At 38.2% G+C, this 21465-nt stretch overlaps 1 protein-coding gene across 2 annotated transcripts in view; it reads right to left on the bottom strand.

The window, feature by feature from the left end:
• KLHL14 (kelch like family member 14) overlaps positions 1–21465 on the bottom strand; it is a 95506-nt gene that overhangs the window by 7551 nt on the left and 66490 nt on the right. For both annotated transcript variants that reach the window (XM_054694110.1, XM_037508685.2), the window contains exons 4-6: positions 12176–12265; positions 5882–5960; positions 9–199 (exon numbers count right to left, since the gene is read on the bottom strand). In XM_054694110.1, the coding sequence (XP_054550085.1) occupies positions 9–199; positions 5882–5960; positions 12176–12265 (360 nt within the window). The remainder of the gene's footprint in view (positions 1–8; positions 200–5881; positions 5961–12175; positions 12266–21465) is intronic.

The following is a 21465-nucleotide window of genomic DNA, read 5'->3' as shown; positions in this document are numbered from 1 at the left end:
TGACTTGCCTGAAATGTATATCTTCCCATTGTGAACTGCTCCTGCGTGAGCTGCCAGAGGCTGTGGCAAAGAGGACACATAACGCCATTCGTTTGTTTCTAGATTGTAGCACTCCACACTGGACAAATAGCCGGTTTCATTCCTTCCACCAATAACATATAAATGTTTGTCCAACCGACATGCATAGAAACTGGCTCTTCTACAATGAAAACAACAATGTAAATCACAAAAGGAGCCCAGTCAGTGTGGAAAGGAGTACATCCTGGTTCAGAGAGGGTTGCTGACCTCTGGAAATGACAAACAGAGCAATCTGCTAAATCTGAGCCCTTTGCAGTGATTGCATGCATTTCCCATTTGGTTAACATTCTTTTATATTAGTGTAACAGGAAAGGAGATATTCAGCAACTCTTTGTGTGAGCTCCTTTTCACACATGTTCAAGTGCTCACTGCTGTTTGGGATATTTGGTACCTTGCAATGATATCACGGTAGTAAGACAAAGTGAAAAATGAGGTAGCTAATGTAACAATAATAAATTATCTTGACATTCACTTTCTTTATGGTCCTTCAAGGGTCATTGTTCCCAATTTATAAGAGAACTACATCATCAAAAAATTTCTTCAATTATCATTTTTTCTCTCCCCCCTGTATTACGGCAAATAGAGAAACTTTCTTGAACTGAAAATAATATTGAAATTACAGGAATTTTATCTTACATGGCTTTTGCTGTTAATTCTTGTAAAGTGAAAGATATTTTTTGGTTTCTTTTCAAGAGAGGCTATTTATTAAATTATGCCAGTATACCAGGAATGGCAAAAGATGCAAGCTGTGTTGAAAGGAACAGAAACAGGTCGACTAATTCTGAAATGCTGAGACCTGATTTAGAGTTTCAGTAGACGAGTGGAAAGGGGTGATACAAGAGCTATTTTAAAGGCGTATGTAAGACTTGATAACAAGAACGAGGTCTGAGGGAGAATCAATGTTTGAAAAGGATTTAAAAAATTTGCATTAGGGGCCTCCCTGGTGGCGGTGGCTTTCGAAGCTGCCCGCAGCCTCTGCAGCGCCAGTACGATCCCCGGCTGCTCCCCGGCCACCAGAGGAGGGTCCCACATGGCGTGCAGACCTCTCCTGCTGCCCGCTGCTCCCCTCAGCAGTGTACTTCGGTCCTTCTGCCTGCTCTGCTCCCCGCTTTGGCTCTGGTGAATTCTCTCACCCTCCCGTGCTTCTGACTGTACCCACTGCTTGTATAAATAAATAAATGAATAAATAAATAAAAATAAATCTTTAAAAAAATTTGCATTAGGATGACTAGGTTAAAAATCTTAAGATTTGCTTTGTATTTCTCATCGATACTACTGGAATAATTTGCTTCATAAGTATAACATGTGGTCCAATACAGAGTAAGTAAAATTAAGTGGTAAATCTCTCAGAAAATATATTGTATATTTGATAAATAAACGGCTTTATAAAAGCTGATGCCAAGACTCATGGCCAACATGAATAGTAAGTGAAGTGTCCTAGAGGTCTTTTTTTTTTTTTAAATCAGGTAAACCTATAATCAGTATAAACACAACTTGAAGATTTTCCCAAATTGTGTTTACAAAGTGCTGAAATCTCCAGGAAGCAGTAAAATAGTATCTTGATGAACAGCTTGGTGTCTGGAATCAGATTGCTTGACTGTGATATATTGGATGTGTGGCCTTTAACATGTTACTTGTAGCTTCTCAGTGTCAAATTCTTCACAGGCCTCATAAAGATGATAATGGTACCTTTCTCCCAGGATTATTTGGAAATACTCATCTAAATATAAAAATTAGGTTAAAACAATTGCAAAATTAAGTAAATATAGATGGACAACTGGTTCCTTCCATTTCTCTAACTAGATTTCAATTGCTCTCTTATTGAATATCTTAGATCAAGATTATTGTAATACTGGTGCTTTACCTTCTCAGTAAAAATGTTTTACTGAAGAGACATGTTTACAAAATTCTACACTAAAGTAACAAACATATTTCTTTGCACCGCTGACACAAAGGTCCTTCAGTACCCCTCTTCCATATGACAGGTCTTGGAGTCTCTGAAATAATTAATCTACCAATTTCACCATGGGTTTAACGTGATCAGTTCTTCTGTGCCTTATATTGTGGTCGAGAAAAGCAAGTCATGACAAATATAAAAGCACTATTCAATAAGTCTAGGTAATGAGGAAGACAAAGCTCTCCTTCTCTTTGGTAGTATATGCTTTTTTTATCTAGTCTGAGTTTCATTTTTTTCACTTTTTCTGATTTAGTTCCTTCCTTATTGTGACATTAGTTTAAAATCTGTCAGAACTATTTTTTTTTTTAGCTAAGGCATTCTTAATTTAATGTTCCATGTGTATTCCTAACTTTATCCACACAGTGTCACTGTTAGGATCTAAATGGAAAAAAAAATCAATAGGTTTCCCTTCCTGACTAAAATTGCATTTTTATGTAGAAATGCCAGTAGTGAACATACTCTTTGCATGCCCAAAGAAGAATTCATGAAATGCACTATAGTACCCTCTTTCATGACAGAATCAATGCAGTCAAGGTGAACATTTGCTCAGCCTAAAATTTTACTACCCCAGGGCCTCCCCTGGTGGCGCAGGTGGTTGAGTGCTGTGCTGTGATTCCGTCCATGGCCTCTGCAGCACCAGTTTGATCCCTGCCAGCAAGGGTCCCACATGGTGCAGCAGACCTCTCCTGTCTCACCTGCTGCTCCCCTCAGTGTATTTCTTCAGTCTGCCTGTTCTGCTCCCCGCTCTGTCTCTGGTGAATCCTCTTACCCTCCCACACATCTGGCCTGTGCCCTGGTTCTTGTATAAATAAATCTTAAAAAAAAAATAAATTTAAAATAAAATTACTACCCAGGTTTCTCTAAGGAATTTCCTTTTCCTCCTCCCCACAAGAAGCACATACTTGGTTCAGGTTATTATTTTTTTTTTAAAGTAAGTCCAAGATTATTGAATATTTCTTAGTAGAATTACACTGTCTTCATTTCAAATTGTTTTACTACTTCTCCTTCCCTATTCTCAGAGGCAAGTCAGTGTATTGAAATAAATTAAAAAAGACTATTAATAACTTCTACATACATACTTTGAACCCTGTGTATTGTACAGATCTTTAAAGGTCATTTCAGACTCTTAGGGTAGTTAGTTTATATCTGAAAACATGAACTTCAACCACTATCACCTTATCTCAACTTGAATTTTTGACTTTTCTCATCAGGTTAAAAACAACAGATTTTGCAAACAGAATATTGTCTCGCATGGTTTCTTGTAAGGTTGCTAGAAACAAAATATTTAAATTTGGAAACATTTCTGATGCATTTGCTTCTAGCTCTTCACTTACTCTGTGAAAGAAATTGTTGCTGTTCTCCAAACTGCTTTTTCTTTTTAAAGTTTTCTTTTAAAAAAATTTTAAAGTCATCAAAGCATTTCTATTGAACTGAGTTTACATCTTTGCCTTCTTTTCCTTCTTAAAGAATCGAATCTTGAGTCTGACATCAAAACAGCTCATCAGCACTACATTTATATTTTCTTCTCATTTCTGCCAGTAAATTCATAGGTAGCAGGCAAGCAATTCATAAGCTGACACTAGGTGGAGTGAGCCTAGAAGCTGAACTGGGCGGATGTTCTGCACTTTTTATTAAGCTCCTTTGGAAGTGCTGTTTAGGTGAGACATCCTAGGAATCTGGCCAGCCACTTCTGTAAGGTAAAGTTACCCTAGCGGTGATTTGCAAAGTTTGTCTATTATTCTCAATCACTTTGATGACTTGTCAGCAGAATAATAACTTCTCAGCAGTTTGGTAGTCACTACCAGTTTGGCAGGGAGGAGGCAGGGAACTTCTGGTGAGGTGGATTCATCATCTAAGCAATGTAAAATAAATTAAATGTTTCGAGAAACTTCCATTCTAAAGTGTCAAGTGTATTTTATTTTATTTTCTTCTTCATTTACTCACCAATTAAAGCACGCTGGTAACTGATCATGCTTGCTGTTTTGAATAGAAGCTTGGCAATGACAGAAAAATGCCATTTTTAAGTTATGGATTGCTGCCTGGGTCAACCAACCCATAGGAGATATGGAGCTAGAAGATTGACTGGGCATTTGTGAGATCTGTTTTTTCCCATTCAGCTCTGTAAGGAGCTCTTTATTTGGTCTATCGAGTTGATTGTTCTAAATCTAAAAAAACCCTTCTTTTACTAGGGACCTGACATGATATACCATAATGACTTAGAAAGAAACGTTAAACAGTCCATCCTGTCAACGGTGGCTGCCGGGCGCCGACAGACCATGGCGGGCCTTTTTATCAGGTCAATGAGCTGCTAAAAATTGTCTAAGTAGGACCCTGCCATGATAGGCCATAGTGCCTCAGAGGAAGTCATTATAGAATATCAAGTAAACAATACACATTTAAAAAAATTACTAATTAGGTTTTGCAGCCGTACTTCTCATCCTTAGGGGCTCTACAGTGAGATAATTGACCGCGACATGAGTTATGCCTCCCAAACCCAAGGCGTGAAGGTTAATTATCATGGTGTACAGCCCCCAGCAAAGGGGGCCACGGTGACAGGGAGCTGACATTTCAAACATGTTCCCGGTATTTATTTTTCAAAATTTTTTTAAATAAAACTTGTTGGAATGGTTTTGATTAAAGGGTAAAGTGATGCAGCTACAATAACAAGCACCAGGAAATAACTCCCTAAGAAATAAACAAGGTGACACATGAGGTGCATGGAAAACTGACACCAGCAGGGTTTCTGTCTATAAGGAGGCACGAAGGGAGGATTGAGAAGTTTGTCTGGTTATTAATTGATTCAGAATAATTTCTTGGGGTACCTTTGAACTAGACAGTGCTAAAAGCGTATATGGTCCTTACTGTCTATCATGCTACATCATTTTTAGTGTGCAGCTTTTAGTTTCCTGAGAGTTTTCATACCTTAACAGAGAATAAAAAGTTAGATACTTAACACCGTCACAACACAGAGTCATATTGTCTTGTTCTGATAAAGCATGTTTTAGAGTCCATGGTATTGTCTGAAAATTTCCTTTCAACCTGGAATTTATGATTAAGGATCTAATTTGAGCTCAGTGCAATTCAGTTGAATGTTCTTAAAAAAAAGCTTTAAGGTCAAGGGTCATGAGGGAAGATAATCATTTCTTAAACAATTTAATCAAGAAGAAATAAGTTGCAGCTTATTTTTACTCTTAGAGGATTTGCTCAAGAGGATGTCAGAATATTATTAGAAAAGAACCAAGTGTTCAAGATTTAGTGTGTAAATTTGCATATGCAGATTAAGAAATGGCCTCAAGTGTAAATAACAGCCAGGAGAGAAAAAGTATGTATAAACATAGTAGCCACTTTGTCTTTTGTTGCTATCATGAGAGGACACTTTGTAAAACTATTTTTTTTTCAGTTAACAAATGATCTGGTTTTTAATGTATAATGGGAAGATATATGAGGAGGCAAATTAAAGGAACTGAGTTAGCAAGACTTTAATACTTCAGTATTGACATTTCTGCATCCAAAATGCCTATCACTGTGATTTAAATATATTATCATTAAGAAGAGTGGGATCGTCAGTAAGATTTTAGTTCTGCTTGCCAAAAATCAAATGCAATGTGGTAAAGAAAGACAAACCATGCATTTTTTTTCCATTAGAACAAATAGTTGACTTATTTGTTTATTTTTCTCCATTGAATTAATGAGGTAGTTAATCCAAATCCACCAGGTCAGGTTTGGTGCTTTGCCTCATATGTCTTTTCCATGGTTCTGTCCAGCACACCTTATCATGGAAACCACTCAGCCCCCATGTTCCCTGTAAAGCAGTAACAATATTTCAGACACAAGCCCAACACTTACCTTTCTTGCATGGGTGGAAGTTGTATCCAGCTATTAAATCGGGGATCATATCGGCTGACAAAATTTGTACTGTGTTTTCCTGTAAAAATATATTTGAGACACTTAAAACTTAGACTTCTTTCCTGTTTGTACATTTAATAGTTCTTTTTAAAATGTCTCTGTTCTCAGGTTCAGCAAACAGAAGAATTCAGTAGAACGACTATTTATTTCTCAAATGTATTTCTTTTTTTTTTCTTTCTCTTTCCTCTGTCTTTTTTTAGGGGAGTGAGTTATAATAAAAATAAATTGACCATAATTATAGCAATTAGTTGTTAATCAAACCGGTTTCATCACAAAATTGGGGTAAACCTTTCTGGGTTTTGGTGTTATACTTTAGGAACATGAAATTATTACCTATAAATAAGCAGATCCAGAGACTACCTTGTAAGACATCTCTTGTTAAAGTTTTTTTTTTTTTAAATGATCCAATAACTAGCAGTGGTGGAGTCTGCTATTATTCATGGAAATGACACAACCACTACAATAAGTTTGTAAGAGAAAGTCAGTTTTAGTCTATGCATATTGTGTAAGTTCTGTGCATGCATTTGGTGTAAGCACAGTTGCTGTGATGTGTTACAGGTACATTTGCTGAAATACGAGTCCTCTGAGCTGGTTAACCAGTTTATCCTCTCTGTTGAGCCTAAGAAGCATAGCAATGCCTCCAAGGTATTAAAATGATCTCATTTTCCATATAGATTGACACCAAAGCAAGAAATGGAAGCACAAGAGTGTACTCCATTTTCTGTGTAGCAGCTGGGATGACAATAACCTTTATTTTTTTTGTTTTTGATACAGCACCTGAGGCCTTAACTCTAAAAGTCTGATTTTGTTCAGACATGTGTCATTAAACTTACAGGTACCAAAATTCACCACTACAATAACTGATATGTGTGTACATGTGCTCACACAGGCATGTAGACAATATTATTATTAATCATACAATATATGTTGAGCACATATTCCATGTCTTATGTGTTCAAGGTTCTGAGAATATATGGGTAAACAAGAAAAACAAGTTCCTGTCCTTATAAATGAATAAACTAATAAACATTATCAAGTGGAGATGAATGCTATAAGGAAAAATAAGGTGGAGATTAATAGAGGGGAGGCCAGTTTAAGCAGGATGGTCACCCATTCACAGATGTCTTCTCAAGTTATTCAGGAATTTGCTGACTGAACCTGTGATGGTGAGCCCATGGCATATGGAATGTCCCCTAGCTGGCTACAAGTTAAAAACTATCAAGAATGTTGGGGTGACGTAGAAGTCAGAGGGGTGTGAAGGTCTAGGGGTGGGCTAGTGTAGGGTTGTGTATTTGATACAAGAACTATAGGAAGCCACCTCACTGAGAAATGAGGAAAGTGGCACAATTTAGCCCTAACAAAGATCACACTGGTGCTGTGTGTAGACTCAACAGGGACCACTCTGAAGGCAGGAGAGTTACCCGGTGGCCATTGCAAAGCCAGGGCAAAGAGTTGATAGTGACTTGAAGGTGGTGCAGTGTGGTCAGGTTTGAGATTTATTTTATGGAAACAGTTATTAGAATTTTCTGATAGTGTGAGAAAAATGAATTAATTTAGGAAGGTGGCCAGATTTTTAGCCTTAGTAACTAGGTAAAAGGTTTTGCAATTGGCTGAGGTAAGGAAGACCAGGCAGGAATAGTGTGGGGGGCTAAGCGGAAATATCAAAAATTTTGTTTTGGACTGAAACTTCTTAGAAGCCTACAAGGTCTCAAAGTGGAAGTGTCTGGTAGTCCACTGGCTAAAGGAGGTGGCAAATGTACATTTTGGAGTAACTGGTCCAGGGATATTATTTAAAATCATCAATCAGGATGTCACCTGGTAGGGTAGGGTATGCAAATTGAATGGCTCTAGGGTAGATAAGGAAAAACTAGGAAAGGATAGGAATTGTTGGAGATGAAAATGGGAAAGGTATTTTGGAAGCCCCATCAAATAGTTTAAAAGGAGTACAACTGAGAATTGATCAGGATATTTGGCAACCTGGAGGTTGGTGATGGCCTTGACAAGCCTTACTTCATTAAACAGGTGGTGATGAAAGCCTGAGGGGGGTGCTCCTCTGGACTACCTTAATGTGTAAGAGCAAGGGTGAGAGGATAGTCAACAATTTTTAGAACTTCTGACATTAAAGGATTATAGCTGGAGAGTCATGATTCTTAAATTCTTTTGGGAATTAACCTTGGAACCTATCAAGAATGGTGTTTTATTTCTATAGGAAATGATGGTAAATTTGAAAAAAAAAACTCAATTATAAGCCAATTCTTGACATAATCTTGCCTTGAGTTGAGTCTCCGTTGATGAAATCACAGTGTTTGGAGGGCATTCTCACTTCTGGCATTCTTAGCTTTCTGTATATGCCCAAACAAAACTTTATTAACCAACCTGGCCACATGAATCCTCCCATAGGATCCCTGGAACTCACGATCTTACATCAATGAAATCCCTTTAACCCTTAAATTCTCCTCGGAAGGGTGCCTTAAACTTCTTTTCTAATCACTGACCTCTGAGACTAACCTCTGAGTGTCCTATTTTCCCTGCTGCTCACTCTTATGAGGACTAGGTCCCCCCAGCTCCACCACACTGTTCCTATCACTGGAGGTGGGTGGCACTTCCAATTCTTCTACATTGTCACCCCCACATCCTTAAGAACCACTATTTTAAAATATGTCTTCAAATTATACTCCCTGTTGCCTTGCAATACCACCTACTGCACTTGATCCTACTGCTTCTCACCTTTTTCATTTCTTTCTGACTCTTCCTCCACTTCTACATTTTTTGTGATGATATCCTTTCACCAGACACCATTGTTGACTATCACTCAGGTGACGTGTGAAATGGAAGAAGGGTGAAGTTTTCAGTCAGTGGTAGAGGAGAAATAACTGAGGGGGAAAGGAAGCCCCCTCCCCATGGCAGTTATTCTGGGAGCCAATCATCAGTAAGTGACAAAATGTAAATTGCTTCTCTGTAAATTGGGGCACTGACAGAATATATGCATATATATCATTAGAATATTATAATGCATTCCTCTCATTAATCATGTGAAAGGATTTAATAGGAGTTAGCATCTATAGCTGAGTAAAATTTAATATGTGTATCCTGCTTATGTTTCCAGTAACTAACATGTTTCATGATTTCAAAGTTTGGTCTTAATAATCAAGATAATAAATCAGTAAAATAACATTTGTGTTTAAGAGCATGTATTGAAATGTACAATGTTTCATTTCATTCAGGGACATGCATCCTCAGACACTGTTTTCATCAGACTTCATCTTTGGAACTGACACATACAAAACATTTGAACCCAAGGAGTTTTAATTTTGCTTCCTTTCCAGCAATGACATATAAATGTGTTATAGGTTACCATAGGATTGTTAGTATTCATAAGGTTTGATATTCTTTCTTTCTAATTGTATGACATAATATAATAGGAAAAGCCCGTATTTTTGAGAAGATGAATTCCTCCCTGGTTTTCTAATTAGGGAATGATAGAGTTCTTTGTGAGTAAACAAGAGCCACTTTTTGTTATAATATAATACTAATTTAACTTTACAAGGTCGGAGGCAAAGCAAAAGATTGTTGTTTAATATCTAAACAGATGCATATGTTTATGAAGGGGAACAGTGTAGCATAGTAGTTAAAGACTAGGGTGTTGGAGTCATGAGACCTATGATGGAATCAGCTTACCCTCTGCAAGCTATGCATACTGACCAGTTATTTAATCTCTTCAGGCTTAGTGTCTTCGTAAAACAAGAGCCATCATGGGACAAGCCTCACTGGATGGTTGTGAGAATTGAATGAAACAAGGCAGGTGAGTGCTTAGCAAAATTCCTGGCAAAAAACCATCACTTTGTAAATATTAGTACTAATGCTATATAATTGATGAGATGGAAGAAAATTGAAGCTACTTGGAAAATGCTGAAAGGATGTGGTGTGTGTTCTGGTTCCCACACCCTTTCTGTTGTGAGTGTTGGTTGCTCATGGTCACGCAGCTCCCCCTGTGGGGAAGTGCCCTTCATGGCATAGGTTGCTTCACTCCAGCCCTGGTACCCCCAGCTCAGGGAAGATGGACTCATTGACTTGGGAGTACAACGCTGGCATGCTTGACTTCTCTGTTTGGAGACCTATTGGTCCAGATCTATACGAAACGACTTCACATGCCCAAGTCAGGGACAGAGCGACAGCCTTGCAGTGGGAACTCCTAAAGTTTTAACGAGGGGCCCACCATAAAGAGAGTGAGTTATCAGGCCTACACTGTGGCAGAATATACAATTAAAATACAGGGACTGAAGTTTTACAGAATTTGTCTGGACTTCCTAGTGGCTAAAGCAGAGAGGAGACACACACTACATCACAGGGATCCCACTGTTTCCTGCGGTGCACAGTGCCTCAGCTCTGGGCCTTCACACGGAGCGCCGTGAGCTGTGTGACAGTGAAGGGTGGCCCCACAGCAGTGCGACGTGGTGCTCTCTGCAGTCTTTCTTCAGAGCATATTTGTTGAGGGTATGAAACTAAATTGCTTTTCTTTTCAGGGGTGGGAGGAGTAAAATCAGTGAAATCCAGCAGCATACTTATGCGAGCCTGGGTAATTCGAAGATAAAATCTACATTTTTTAGAGAGGAAGGTATATGTCCTTTATACTGTCCCTAAGCCCCCCACCCAATCTTTTAGCTGTGTGTTTGAGAGAAGCTGAAGTAGGCGGTTACAGGTTAGTTTAGGAGGCCATAAATCTCAGGGGCAGGTTTTCTAGCTGTTGATTAAGTTCTGCTCATAGGAGTGGGAGAATCATAGTGTTTTGTGAAGTTAAGTCATTGCACCAAAATTGGTATTTTAACAGAGGCCTATTCCACCTGGCAGAGGGGTGGGCTGAGAGAGCACTGTCATTAGAAATAGGACTTTGCAGCAGTTTTTTTGGGTCAGGTGTTAGCTTTAATCCGGCCGTCAAAAAGAATGTTCTTCAGATTATTCGCTTGGACAAACCCGATATCTGTGCACTGTGTTTACTTACAAATGCCCCATTCAGTTCAAACCATTTCAGAGACAGGATAAGTTCAACAGTGTGTGTGTGTGTGTGTGTGTGTGCGTGTGTGTGTGTGTGCGTGTGCCGGGGGTGGGGGTCGGTTTACAGCGGATTATATGTAAGCAGGATTCTTTGTTAACACATTGAATACATCTTTGCAAAGATAAATTAGAGGAGGGAAAAGAACCCTTTCACCCCTGTTCCAAACCTGTTTCTCACAAAGCCCAGGACTGTCCCTTTTCCAGCACTGAAAAGTAGCAAGCAACACAACTGCAGCTCTTGAGAAAGAATGTCCCCCCTCTTCAAAGAAATGTTCTTTCAGGGTGGCCTGGATTGTTTTCCTTTAGGATTTTCTAGAGTGAACAGATGTAACAATTTTCTATAATTTGCCTTGGTGCAGATGCTGAAAGAGAGCATTCACAATAAAATATATGCAGTATATGTAATTTCAGCTGGATGTTCTGGGGTTTTAAAGTAAAAATGTGTACCTGCAAGCTGTTTTATGGTTTCTCAGTCCTAATGATCTCTGTTACACAGAAGGTTACAACTGTAACTCCTCCTTCATGTGCAAGCTTTCCAAAAATATCTTGATAATTTTGCATGTTCTGCAAGGCACAGTGTTCTCCCTGTGCTTGGCGTGGGAAGGGTATTAAAATATTTAACTTCTCTTTGCAATAAATTTGTGCTGTAATCACATCGACAGGGCAGGTGGTGGCCAATCTGTGGAAGGAGCCCTTGCAAAAGGCACAGCGACTGGAAAAGGTCTCCAATAATAAATGCTGCAGAGGAACTCCAGGAAAGGTTAGGTACAGCATGACGGCAGATAATGCTTATTTATTGAAACTTCATTATTAGACTGATAAAATGGGAGAAAAGTGATGGAGAAGGTGGTGAGAATTCTTAATAGCTGCAGCTTGCTACCTGCCTCTGGGGAGTCTGTACTTATGCTTGTGGCATTCCTCAGGGGATGGATGAGGAGAGGGCTGGGGCGTCACTGTGAATTCAAATCCCCAGACAGTCAATGAGTGAACGCTCTGCTGCCTACGTCCTCTGCTAGTGCGTGATTGACCCTCCTCCAATTGTCAGCCCAATTCGCTGACTACTTTATTGTCCCTGCTGCACAGAAATATATTCTCACAGTAATGACAAAATGGACGGCTTCTGGTGCCTTGCACGATGCACACACTTGTTGCACATTTACTGTCAAGTTGCTCAATAGTTACCGTTAGGGTTCCACTGGTCCTCGCCACCCAACACGAACAGGAAGTTTTCCACCTCCACCACGCAGTGATGGGCACTGTTGTATGGCATAACTGGAAAGATTAAAAAAAAAAAAAGGATGTATGAAATTTTTCCATCTTAGGACTTGATCCCTTGGCTCACTTGCTATTTGCTTTCACCAAAGTGTATAAAATGAGAGACAAGTCAGAAGGAAGAGACACTCGCGGGCAGCAGAGCGGGGCGCCCGTCTATCCACAGCGGCGCCTGCGGTGTGCTCACAGCCACTTCAATCCCAGCCCCTTTTGATGAATTTTGCATAATGTTATTCCACAAATTAGTCAAGAACAACCTGTCGTGCTGCTTTTGATGCTCAAGTTCTCCTCACCTGCCTGGTGATGGGGATCACGTTCCAAAACGATGACTGACACCCCCAAACGGTCAGGGCTGGGGGTTACTCCTTGGAAGAAATAACCCTGCCTACTCTTGGAGCTATGAAGATGTTCTGCCTAAACTTGGTTTGTTGGCAATCTTTCCAAAAACAGACTCGGGGTGCTGGGTAGCTTTCTATTCCACAGCAATGAGCAAGCTGAATTTCCATACAGTTTCAAGTTTTTAAATTAAGGTCCTGCTGATTTAATGCCTTCTCCAAATGTATACGCTTAATTTCCTGTACAATGTCATTAGCAGCACAATCACACATTTTCTATCTATCTGCTTAGGAGCTCTTCTGTAACGAAGATTAAAAACTGTCAGGAACATCACAAACATCCACTCCCTCGTCTCACCCTTCTCCATGCCCCAATGTGGTGGCAGTGAGGAGGGGGTGTTATTTAGAAACCCACTAATGCCAGAGTTCTCTGCGTGTGTTCTCATTTACATTTTCTTCTGGGAGACACATGGCCAGAACAGGAGCCCCCTGTCGCCCTGCGGGCAGTGCAATGTCAGTCGCTGTTATTGTACTATCATATGGTAAATGTAAACTTACCCGGCATTAGTTATCATATCACATGCAGTGGTTTGGGCCCAGTGACACCAGTAGGAAAAATGATGTCCTTGTTCAGCTCATCATATGGGCACCTTAAATCTAGGTGAGGACAAATGGGGAGGTGATGTGCATGTGCAGGCAGGGAACTTATTGCTTGACACGGATCAACAGAGCACTTAAGAAACCAGTGCAGTGGGAAATCAATATGAGTCAGGGCCAGCTCTTCCACTTTGTGGTCTTGTGCCAGCGCTGGGGGAGAGAGAGAAGAGTGAGAGAGACAGAGAACAGAGAGAGGGGGAGGGAGCCAGCGAGCGAGAGCGAGAGTGATAGAGAACACCTAGCCAATACCCGAGTAATTTAGGATGCTATACATCTCTCATTTAATTTTGTTTTTATTATCTTTAATTTTCCACAGAATGTACTTATACTGGCTGAGACATGCAAATAAAACTAATAAACAGGCACACTTTTGAAACCTATAACATCTTCTGAAAAAGCAAAACAGACCAAATCAGAACTTACAAAAGGATTTTAGGAGTTCTGATTATTTTATTATTCACTTATTTCTGTCACAATAGTCATTGTTTTATGTAGACTATAATCTACAATTTATACAATATTGATTTAAACTATTTAAGATACAGTGTCAAGTTAGACAATGTATGCACTTATTTATATGCTTCTGTCTATGTCTTACAGATAAAATTATTCGGTTTGCCCAGGGAATATTGAAGAGAATGATCCAGACTTTTTTTCTGTGCACACTGGGTTACTCCTTCCTCATATCTGTGAATCATGGAGTTTCCTTGGTCCTGTGTCCTCTTCTGTCTATTTCATTGTTGCTCTTTAATTTAAGCATGGATTTAAATATCTTTATGTTGCTGGTGCCCCAATTTCTTTGCAGGCTGGCAAATGATATTCATTGTTTTTGAACTTATACCCACAAGGGAGAAGGCATTGGTATGTAAACCCTTGATTTGGGGGATAATGCAGAAATTGGCTGTGCAGTGGATTTGTGTGGTCCATCAGTTAGGTTAATTGACTAAGGGAGTCATCTCGGAAAAGTTCTTTTGCCCCTCAATCCTCAGTTATTTTTTTGGAAAAATGTTTTTAACCATACAGGTCCTGTAAATGTCAGTTCTCAGAGTCTACTGGGGCAGAGTATATGTTGGATTCACCGAACAACTAAGACTGTAGTCATCTTATTATCTTTAAACAACTCATCATTGTTTGGAGGATGACAATGGCTCCAAGAGGCCAACACCAATACCATGCCATGCATGCATTCTGTATATTGTGAACAGCCTGGTGCTGCTCCAGGTCACTGTCATGGCACCGGGTCAGCGTAACTTACAGCACTGTGGTCATTTGCATGTACCTACTGATGGCAGGACAGAGGTCATGTAACTGTAAACAACTTACTTGATGCCATCCTTCCAATATTCGTTTTGAATTTTTGGTCAGTTTCATCCCCAAATCTTCTAAATAGTGAAAAATTATATTATCTTTTTTTTTTTTTTAAACTGGAAGTCCAGCTTGGTAATAAAGCACAGTCTCTGAAAACACAATACTTGTGTTTTGTTTCTGCCATTCACTTGTTCCCATTCATGCAAACAGATATTAAGTGATGGAAATAACACATGATTTATTCTTAAGTCTCTTCCTCATTTGATTACCCCTATTGTGCTTTATGCAAACAAATGAAAACTATTGCACTAAAATGACGATTGAAATCTTCAGAAAAAGAGCAGGTCATTGAAATTCTATAATAAAAGCTCCTTAATTTACCTCATTTATCTATATATTTTTACTCTTGTTTTAAAACCTACATGCTATATTTCTCGGTTGAGTATTTGAATTATAACTACACACAAACAACTATTTAAGAATTATTATTCTGAATGTAAAATGCTCTAATTTTATTAGGAAAAAAATCTATACTAAATCAATTGAAGTTCTGCAAAAGACCTAATTTCTTTGACTTCTGATTAAACCTGAAGGAAAGCAAAATAAATAGGGCAGGAAACAAAAGTAAATATCTGTTCTAAATGGCAGTGGGTACTGCACTTATTTTCTTTTAAATATTCAGAAATACATGCTTTTCCCTTCGTACATTTCTGTCCAGGTGGACACTGGCCTCGCCCTCACAGGCAGGTAGTGGAGGAGAAGTTTGTACGCCACGTTCATATACCGCCTGGTGTGAGCTTTTAGCGTGTCAGTCAGTGAGTTAGAGGGAAAGGGTAAAGAGAAGCTAATCAGGATGAAATGAGATTAAAGGCTGTCTAATTTTACAGCAACTGTGATCCATCAGCCACTGTGAAAGTGACAGTGGAAATGAATGATGGAGACAGACAGGTGGGGCTGTACATTTCACTGATTTATCCTCAAATGCACTGGGCCTTATTTTATTGAGTGAACATGACCGCATTTATCATGACTGTCATCTAAACCCACTTCCCTCCATTTAAAAAGGTCACTTTACTCAGAAGAGGTAGGAGAGAGGCACTTTCAAATCAGATTTAAAATCTAATAACACGTGTTTATAAGGTCCTTTGTGAGAATTCTCAACTTCATGACACAAACTAGTTGTGCTAGAAGGGAAGTGGGGAAAGGCAGCAAATTGAAAAAGAAACCTTTGTTATCTAAGGAAACACGTTCATTTAATCTCTAAATTTAAAGCAATTTGTACCATTGTGTCTTTCTCACATCAAACACCTGGACTTGTATTTGAGAAATTAAATCACTTACATTTAATATTTTTAATTAAGAAAGTTGAGAGCAGGTAATACTATTAAAAAATACTTGGAAAGGATAGTAAGTCACAGTGTTTGCTTGGCAGAATGACTAATCATCACGCAATAAATAGACGTCAGCAATTGTTACAAGCCGGATGTCTGCACAATTCACTTATATACCTGTTAATTGTTCTCTCATAATTTTAGGGGCATAAAAATCTCAGTTACACAGTCTTTTACCCCTTCTTTGTACTAGTGCAATAAAATGTCCTGGGATGTTATGAACAAAATTAGCTTTAGTGGAAATAAAAACAGAGTCAAACCCTCAGAATATTTTCACAAGAGTAATCATATTTGCCAAATATAAACATGCCAGGTAATGTGCAGGTGCTTTGTATATCCATCTGTACCTATATCTACATTTTTATAGATTAAATATACAATTATATTTATACATAGTCTCCTATGTTATATATCTGAAAATAGAACAACAGGTGTACTTTTTTTTTTCTGTTTTGCCATTCATTTGCTCCCATTCCCAAGCAAAAATTAAGTGAAGGAAATAATACATGATGTTGAAATACATTATAGACTGCAATCCATGACCAAATATACCTTCATTTTATTTTCCCAGATCTTTCACTTAATGCCACTAACTCCAAGGGAGGCGTTATTCATTAATTTTACCTCTATAAGAAATACTGAGGCCTTGAGAGTTTAAGTCACTTGTTGAAGGTCACACTCAGCAAATGAATGGCAGAGATAGAATCCAAACACAGGGATATCTGGATCCCACCCCACGCTCTTATCCATTTCACTCTACTGATTTTCAATAGGTATGTTCATCCAAGCAGCAAGTAATTACTGAGTACCTGTGTGTTCAATGATAGTGTTCCTGAATTTCTGTATAATATTTTTGCCCTGAATCATATTTAAAATGTTTATTATTTTCATACTTTAAGGAATACATGACTAAAGCAGGTGGACACACCTTAAAATTTTTTTCCATAAATCCAGATATTCAAAAAGTTGATTTTCTTAAAGTAGAGTCCATTTGTTTCACAAAGCCAGAAAAACATTGAGCAAATCAGCCTGTTAAGGATGGGTAGAGCCTATTGGCAGAGAGTTTTTATTTTTATTTTTTTCCACAATGAGGGTATATTTCAATCTTGCAAGCCAATTCCAAGACTCCTGGGCACAGAGGCCCTTTTCCTGGTACATAAAATGTGCAGGAGGCTTGTTATATTAGTGAAAGACTTCTGCTAGGGACCACACTATTCTATTTCCTTCCATATTTTTTTTATCTAAGGAATGTATACCTTTTCCAGCAGAAAGTACAAGTACCCTTTGCAAGCACAAATGCTCAGAAATATCCAAGCAAAATTGGACAGGGCTACCCCAAAGTTATAGAATTGCCATATAAATGGTTATTGAATATTTATCATTTTGATGAAACATTTATGAGGGCCTTGATTTCTTTTTTGCCTAAAACATATAAACTTGCAAAATTGTCAAATATGACATACTTTCTAATTTTTTTTGCAAAAATAATTAATGGCGATGGTAAAAACTCAGCCTTATATAAAAGATGGATATACAGGACCAGCAATGTTTTCCTTCCCTTTCTGACACCCAGTCTTTTAGTTTCCTACCGCAAAGTTTATTCCTATTAGTGTTTTCTTGAATTTTCTTTTCAGAAAAGTTATTTATATGAGTCATTTTCTTTAATATAAATGGTGGCAATATGCCATGGGCACACTTGTTTGTTTTTGTTTTTGTTTTTTGTACTCAAGAAACATTTGTCCCACTCCATCCTCCACCCCATCCATTCAATCAAATATTTGCTCAGCAGCAGCCCTAGGACAGGCAATGTTCTACTTGCCGGGAAGTCATGGTGAACAACATCAGGGAACATTCTAGTCAAGGAAAGCACACAAATAAGCAGGTGCTTTTGTTTCAAATCACAAGTGCAGCAAAGAAAAGTAAAGCAGGGTCAAAGGAGAGGGAGTGACAGGCTGGGATATTTGATAGAGGTTAGAAAAGGCCAGAGTAGGCTGAGTAGTTGACTTTTAAAAAATATTTTTAATTATTTGTAATCCTTTAAAATTATTTTTATTAAGGTAATGTTGGTTACAATATTGTATATGTTTTAGGGGATAAGTTCATACTTCTACAAATGTATGTGGTCACACTATGCTTACCACTGAAGCCCCAATAATCCTCCACCATAGTTCACTGATACCCCCTCTCCTTGTTCCCAACCTCTGCCCCCAACTTCTGGTAATCTCAGTTCTGCAGTCAGATATCAAGGATTTGACTTTTTTTTTAATCTATCCCTTTACATTGCTTTTATGTTCCACATAGAATGAATAATTTGGCATTTGTCTTTCTCCTACTCACTTATTATTTTAGCATGACTCCTTCCAGTTCCATGGACAAGTACATGACTTTTGACCACAGAGTTAACTGACGGGAACAAGCAAACCACACAGGATATAAATGAAGGAGTAGCAAGTGCAAAGGCCCGAAGGCAGAGGCATGGAGGGGAGCCCAGCAAGACAACCAGGAACAGAGGGATCCAAGATGATGTCTAGCAGGGAGACCAAAGGCAGGTCAGATGTAATGTTGTAGGCTGAGTTAGGAGAAAACACTTGGATAATTTATCATGCATTCTTTTTAACTGCTTTGATGGGTATGACACAGTGCATTCCATTCTCTTCTGATAGCTATTTATTAATTCCTACAACAAATATTTTCTAAACTCTTATTAAGTGCAGACACTTTTCTGGCTGCTTATAATACAGCAGGGAACTAAGTTTCCAGGGTCACTGCTCTCATAGAGCTTACATTATTGGGGGAAGAAGAATGTAAACAAATACATAATGCACAGGCACACAGCCAGGTGATGACACATGATATAAAGAAAATAAAATGGGATGATGTTTTAGAAATAACACTAAGATGAGGAGTGTCTATTTATACTCTAGCTGGGGTGCTCAGGGAAGGCCTCGTTGGGGAATGGCGTTTAAGATAGGGTGAGCAGAAAACATCATTGGAAAATAAAGGGAAGAAATGCATGCAGAGGATCCTGAAATGTGAATGAACTAGATTTGCCAGACAAGCCGAAAGAAAGCCAGTGTGCCTGGAACACAGAGTATAAGGGCTAAGGATGCTGAGATAAAGTCAGGAAGCAGATGGAGGCTGGGAGGTGGGTCTTTATATGCTGGAATAAGTTTGTGGATTTTATTCTTAGCATGATGGAAAGGCACTGGAAGGGTTTTGAGCAGCAGCATGACATAATCTGATTTATGTTTTAAAGACATCATTCTGACCACTATGGATGTTGTAGGAGTAAAAGAGGGAGTAGAGGGAGATCAGATAGGACACTCCTGAAATGACACAGGCTTAATCAGGAAGGGACACTAGAGATGCAGAGAAGGGGACATGTACTGAAGGTTGTTGCTATTACAAGCAGCGCTTTGGTGAGTGTCCTTGTAGGTATACAACATGCATATACAATATTTTATCTGTAGGATTAATTCTGCTGAAAGAATTTTGAGCCAAAGGAGGGGTGCATTTTGCATTTTGATGAATATCATTCATCATAGTGTCCTCCTTTTACATTTGGTTTTTTTTTTTGCCAATATGGCAGGTGAACAAATGGTATTTGGCTAGGATTGAAATCTGCATTTATTTAATTATGGTAGAGGATGAACATCTTTTTATATATTTAAAATCCATTTACATTTTATATATTTTTCTGTTGGGTTTGATTTCTTGATTTCCTAAGTTATGTTACCTATAATTATGTGATTTCTATTTTTAAAGTGTTCTTTTCTATGAGTTATCTAAACTGGCAAAATAAATGATATTTTGGAAGCTTGGTATTGCTAGAACATATATTCGTGAAATATTTACTCATTGAAGCAAATTCAAATAGCAATTACATGCTGTTGGAAACAAATATAACCTGAAAGAAAGATGCTTCACTTTAATAATATTGAATGAGTTTTCCTTGCCATGGGATTGTAGAGGGATTTTGTTTTACAATTTCTTCAATTTTATAGTAAGTGTAATTGAAAAACATAAATGTTTAAAAATATGCTAGTTTAATTCTATCATCTAATGTTTCTGTGAAGATCTGGCAACTTGGCCAGTGTCTCTCTGTAGACAGAAACAGACACATAGTGAAACATCTTATATGAAGCAGGTGCTTATAACTATTTTTGAATAAATAACTATTATTGAATAACTATTATTGAATAAATAACTATTATTAAATGAACAATCTACAGAGAAGGTGCTATTATTTTTTCTATTATATTTGTATTATACCTGCAAACTACAAATACATGAATATGTTTTGTGTACTTGACAATGATTTGATCATTATGGACAATTAGCCTGGAAAATTAAGCCCCATAAGAAATTCACATGGTCTGAATCCAGTGTCCAATAGGTTGAGTTTCTGAATTAACACAAATCTTGCCAATACTCCCGTTCTCACCCCCAACTTGTTCTGCACACACCAGACCAGGTCCCCATAGTCATTGGAGACAAAGTTACTGAAGTGAGTTTAAGACACATAAATCTGAAAGTAAAATAAATGCATGTATGTTAGCATTTGGAGACTGCAATAACCAAAAGCAATTGTTTCTCTTGCAGTTCAAAACTGTATTTAAGGGAGAGTTTATCTTGACAATTGGAATTGCTTTATTAACCACTCCTCTGGCAACTATTGCACTAAAAAGTGCCCTTTGCTGTCCCTATGCCATGTAATAGAGTATTAAAATCCCCTGTCTTTTGTTTGTAACTCCTAAAGGATCTATGAGCTCCCTGAGGCCCAGAACAAGTGATGGTTCAGACTCAGGCTTTGTTATAACTTTCATGCCTAAGAGTACTTAGAAATATTAGTAAATCAATAAATGTCAGTAACATGAATGGATGCTAGCTAAGAGAGACTCTGGTATGTACTTCTTTGTAAGGTGTCAAAAATGTGGTGGGTACCAGGACATATGAAGGAGGAAGAAGAGAAGAAAATGGTAGGGAGGAAGCTGTGCCTTCAATTGGGATTCTATGACTTTTCAGACAGATATCACCCTGTATGTAATACATATGTCAGTGTAAAACAAAGGTTTATAAGATCTTCAGAAACTGTGATATATTTCTTTAGAAACTATCATAGACGTAGTTGTGCCAAGGTCAAAGGCTCAGATATAAAGTTGTTGAAAATAAGGTCAATAGATATAAAGTTGCTGAAATAAGATCCTTGACAAAGATCAAGACGGCCAATATACTATGGATGATATGACAACGGGGTAGCAAAAATGATTGTCAAATAGTTTGAATTCTCTTAGATAATGGCCCCCTTATTGTCCCAAATTGTTGTAGGCAGGGGGAAAGAAGTGGATGCCGTCTTTAGAATGAGAGTTTATAAAGAAGTGTTTTCTAATGTGAATTGCATTCATTCAATATTGGGATGTAAGTGCTAGTGCTTCACTTTAAAACTCATGAGATCAAAAGATAGGTTTAAGAATATTTGTCTATCAACTCATCCATTTATTAAAAAATA

The sequence above is a fragment of the Talpa occidentalis genome, unplaced genomic scaffold (genome assembly GCF_014898055.3).
Source record: "Talpa occidentalis isolate TD23 unplaced genomic scaffold, MPIMG_talOcc4v2.1 talOcc4.13, whole genome shotgun sequence".
Taxonomy (NCBI): domain Eukaryota; kingdom Metazoa; phylum Chordata; class Mammalia; order Eulipotyphla; family Talpidae; genus Talpa; species Talpa occidentalis.
Note: the sequence above shows the minus strand (reverse complement) of the source record. Positions and strands in the feature narration are given on the sequence as shown.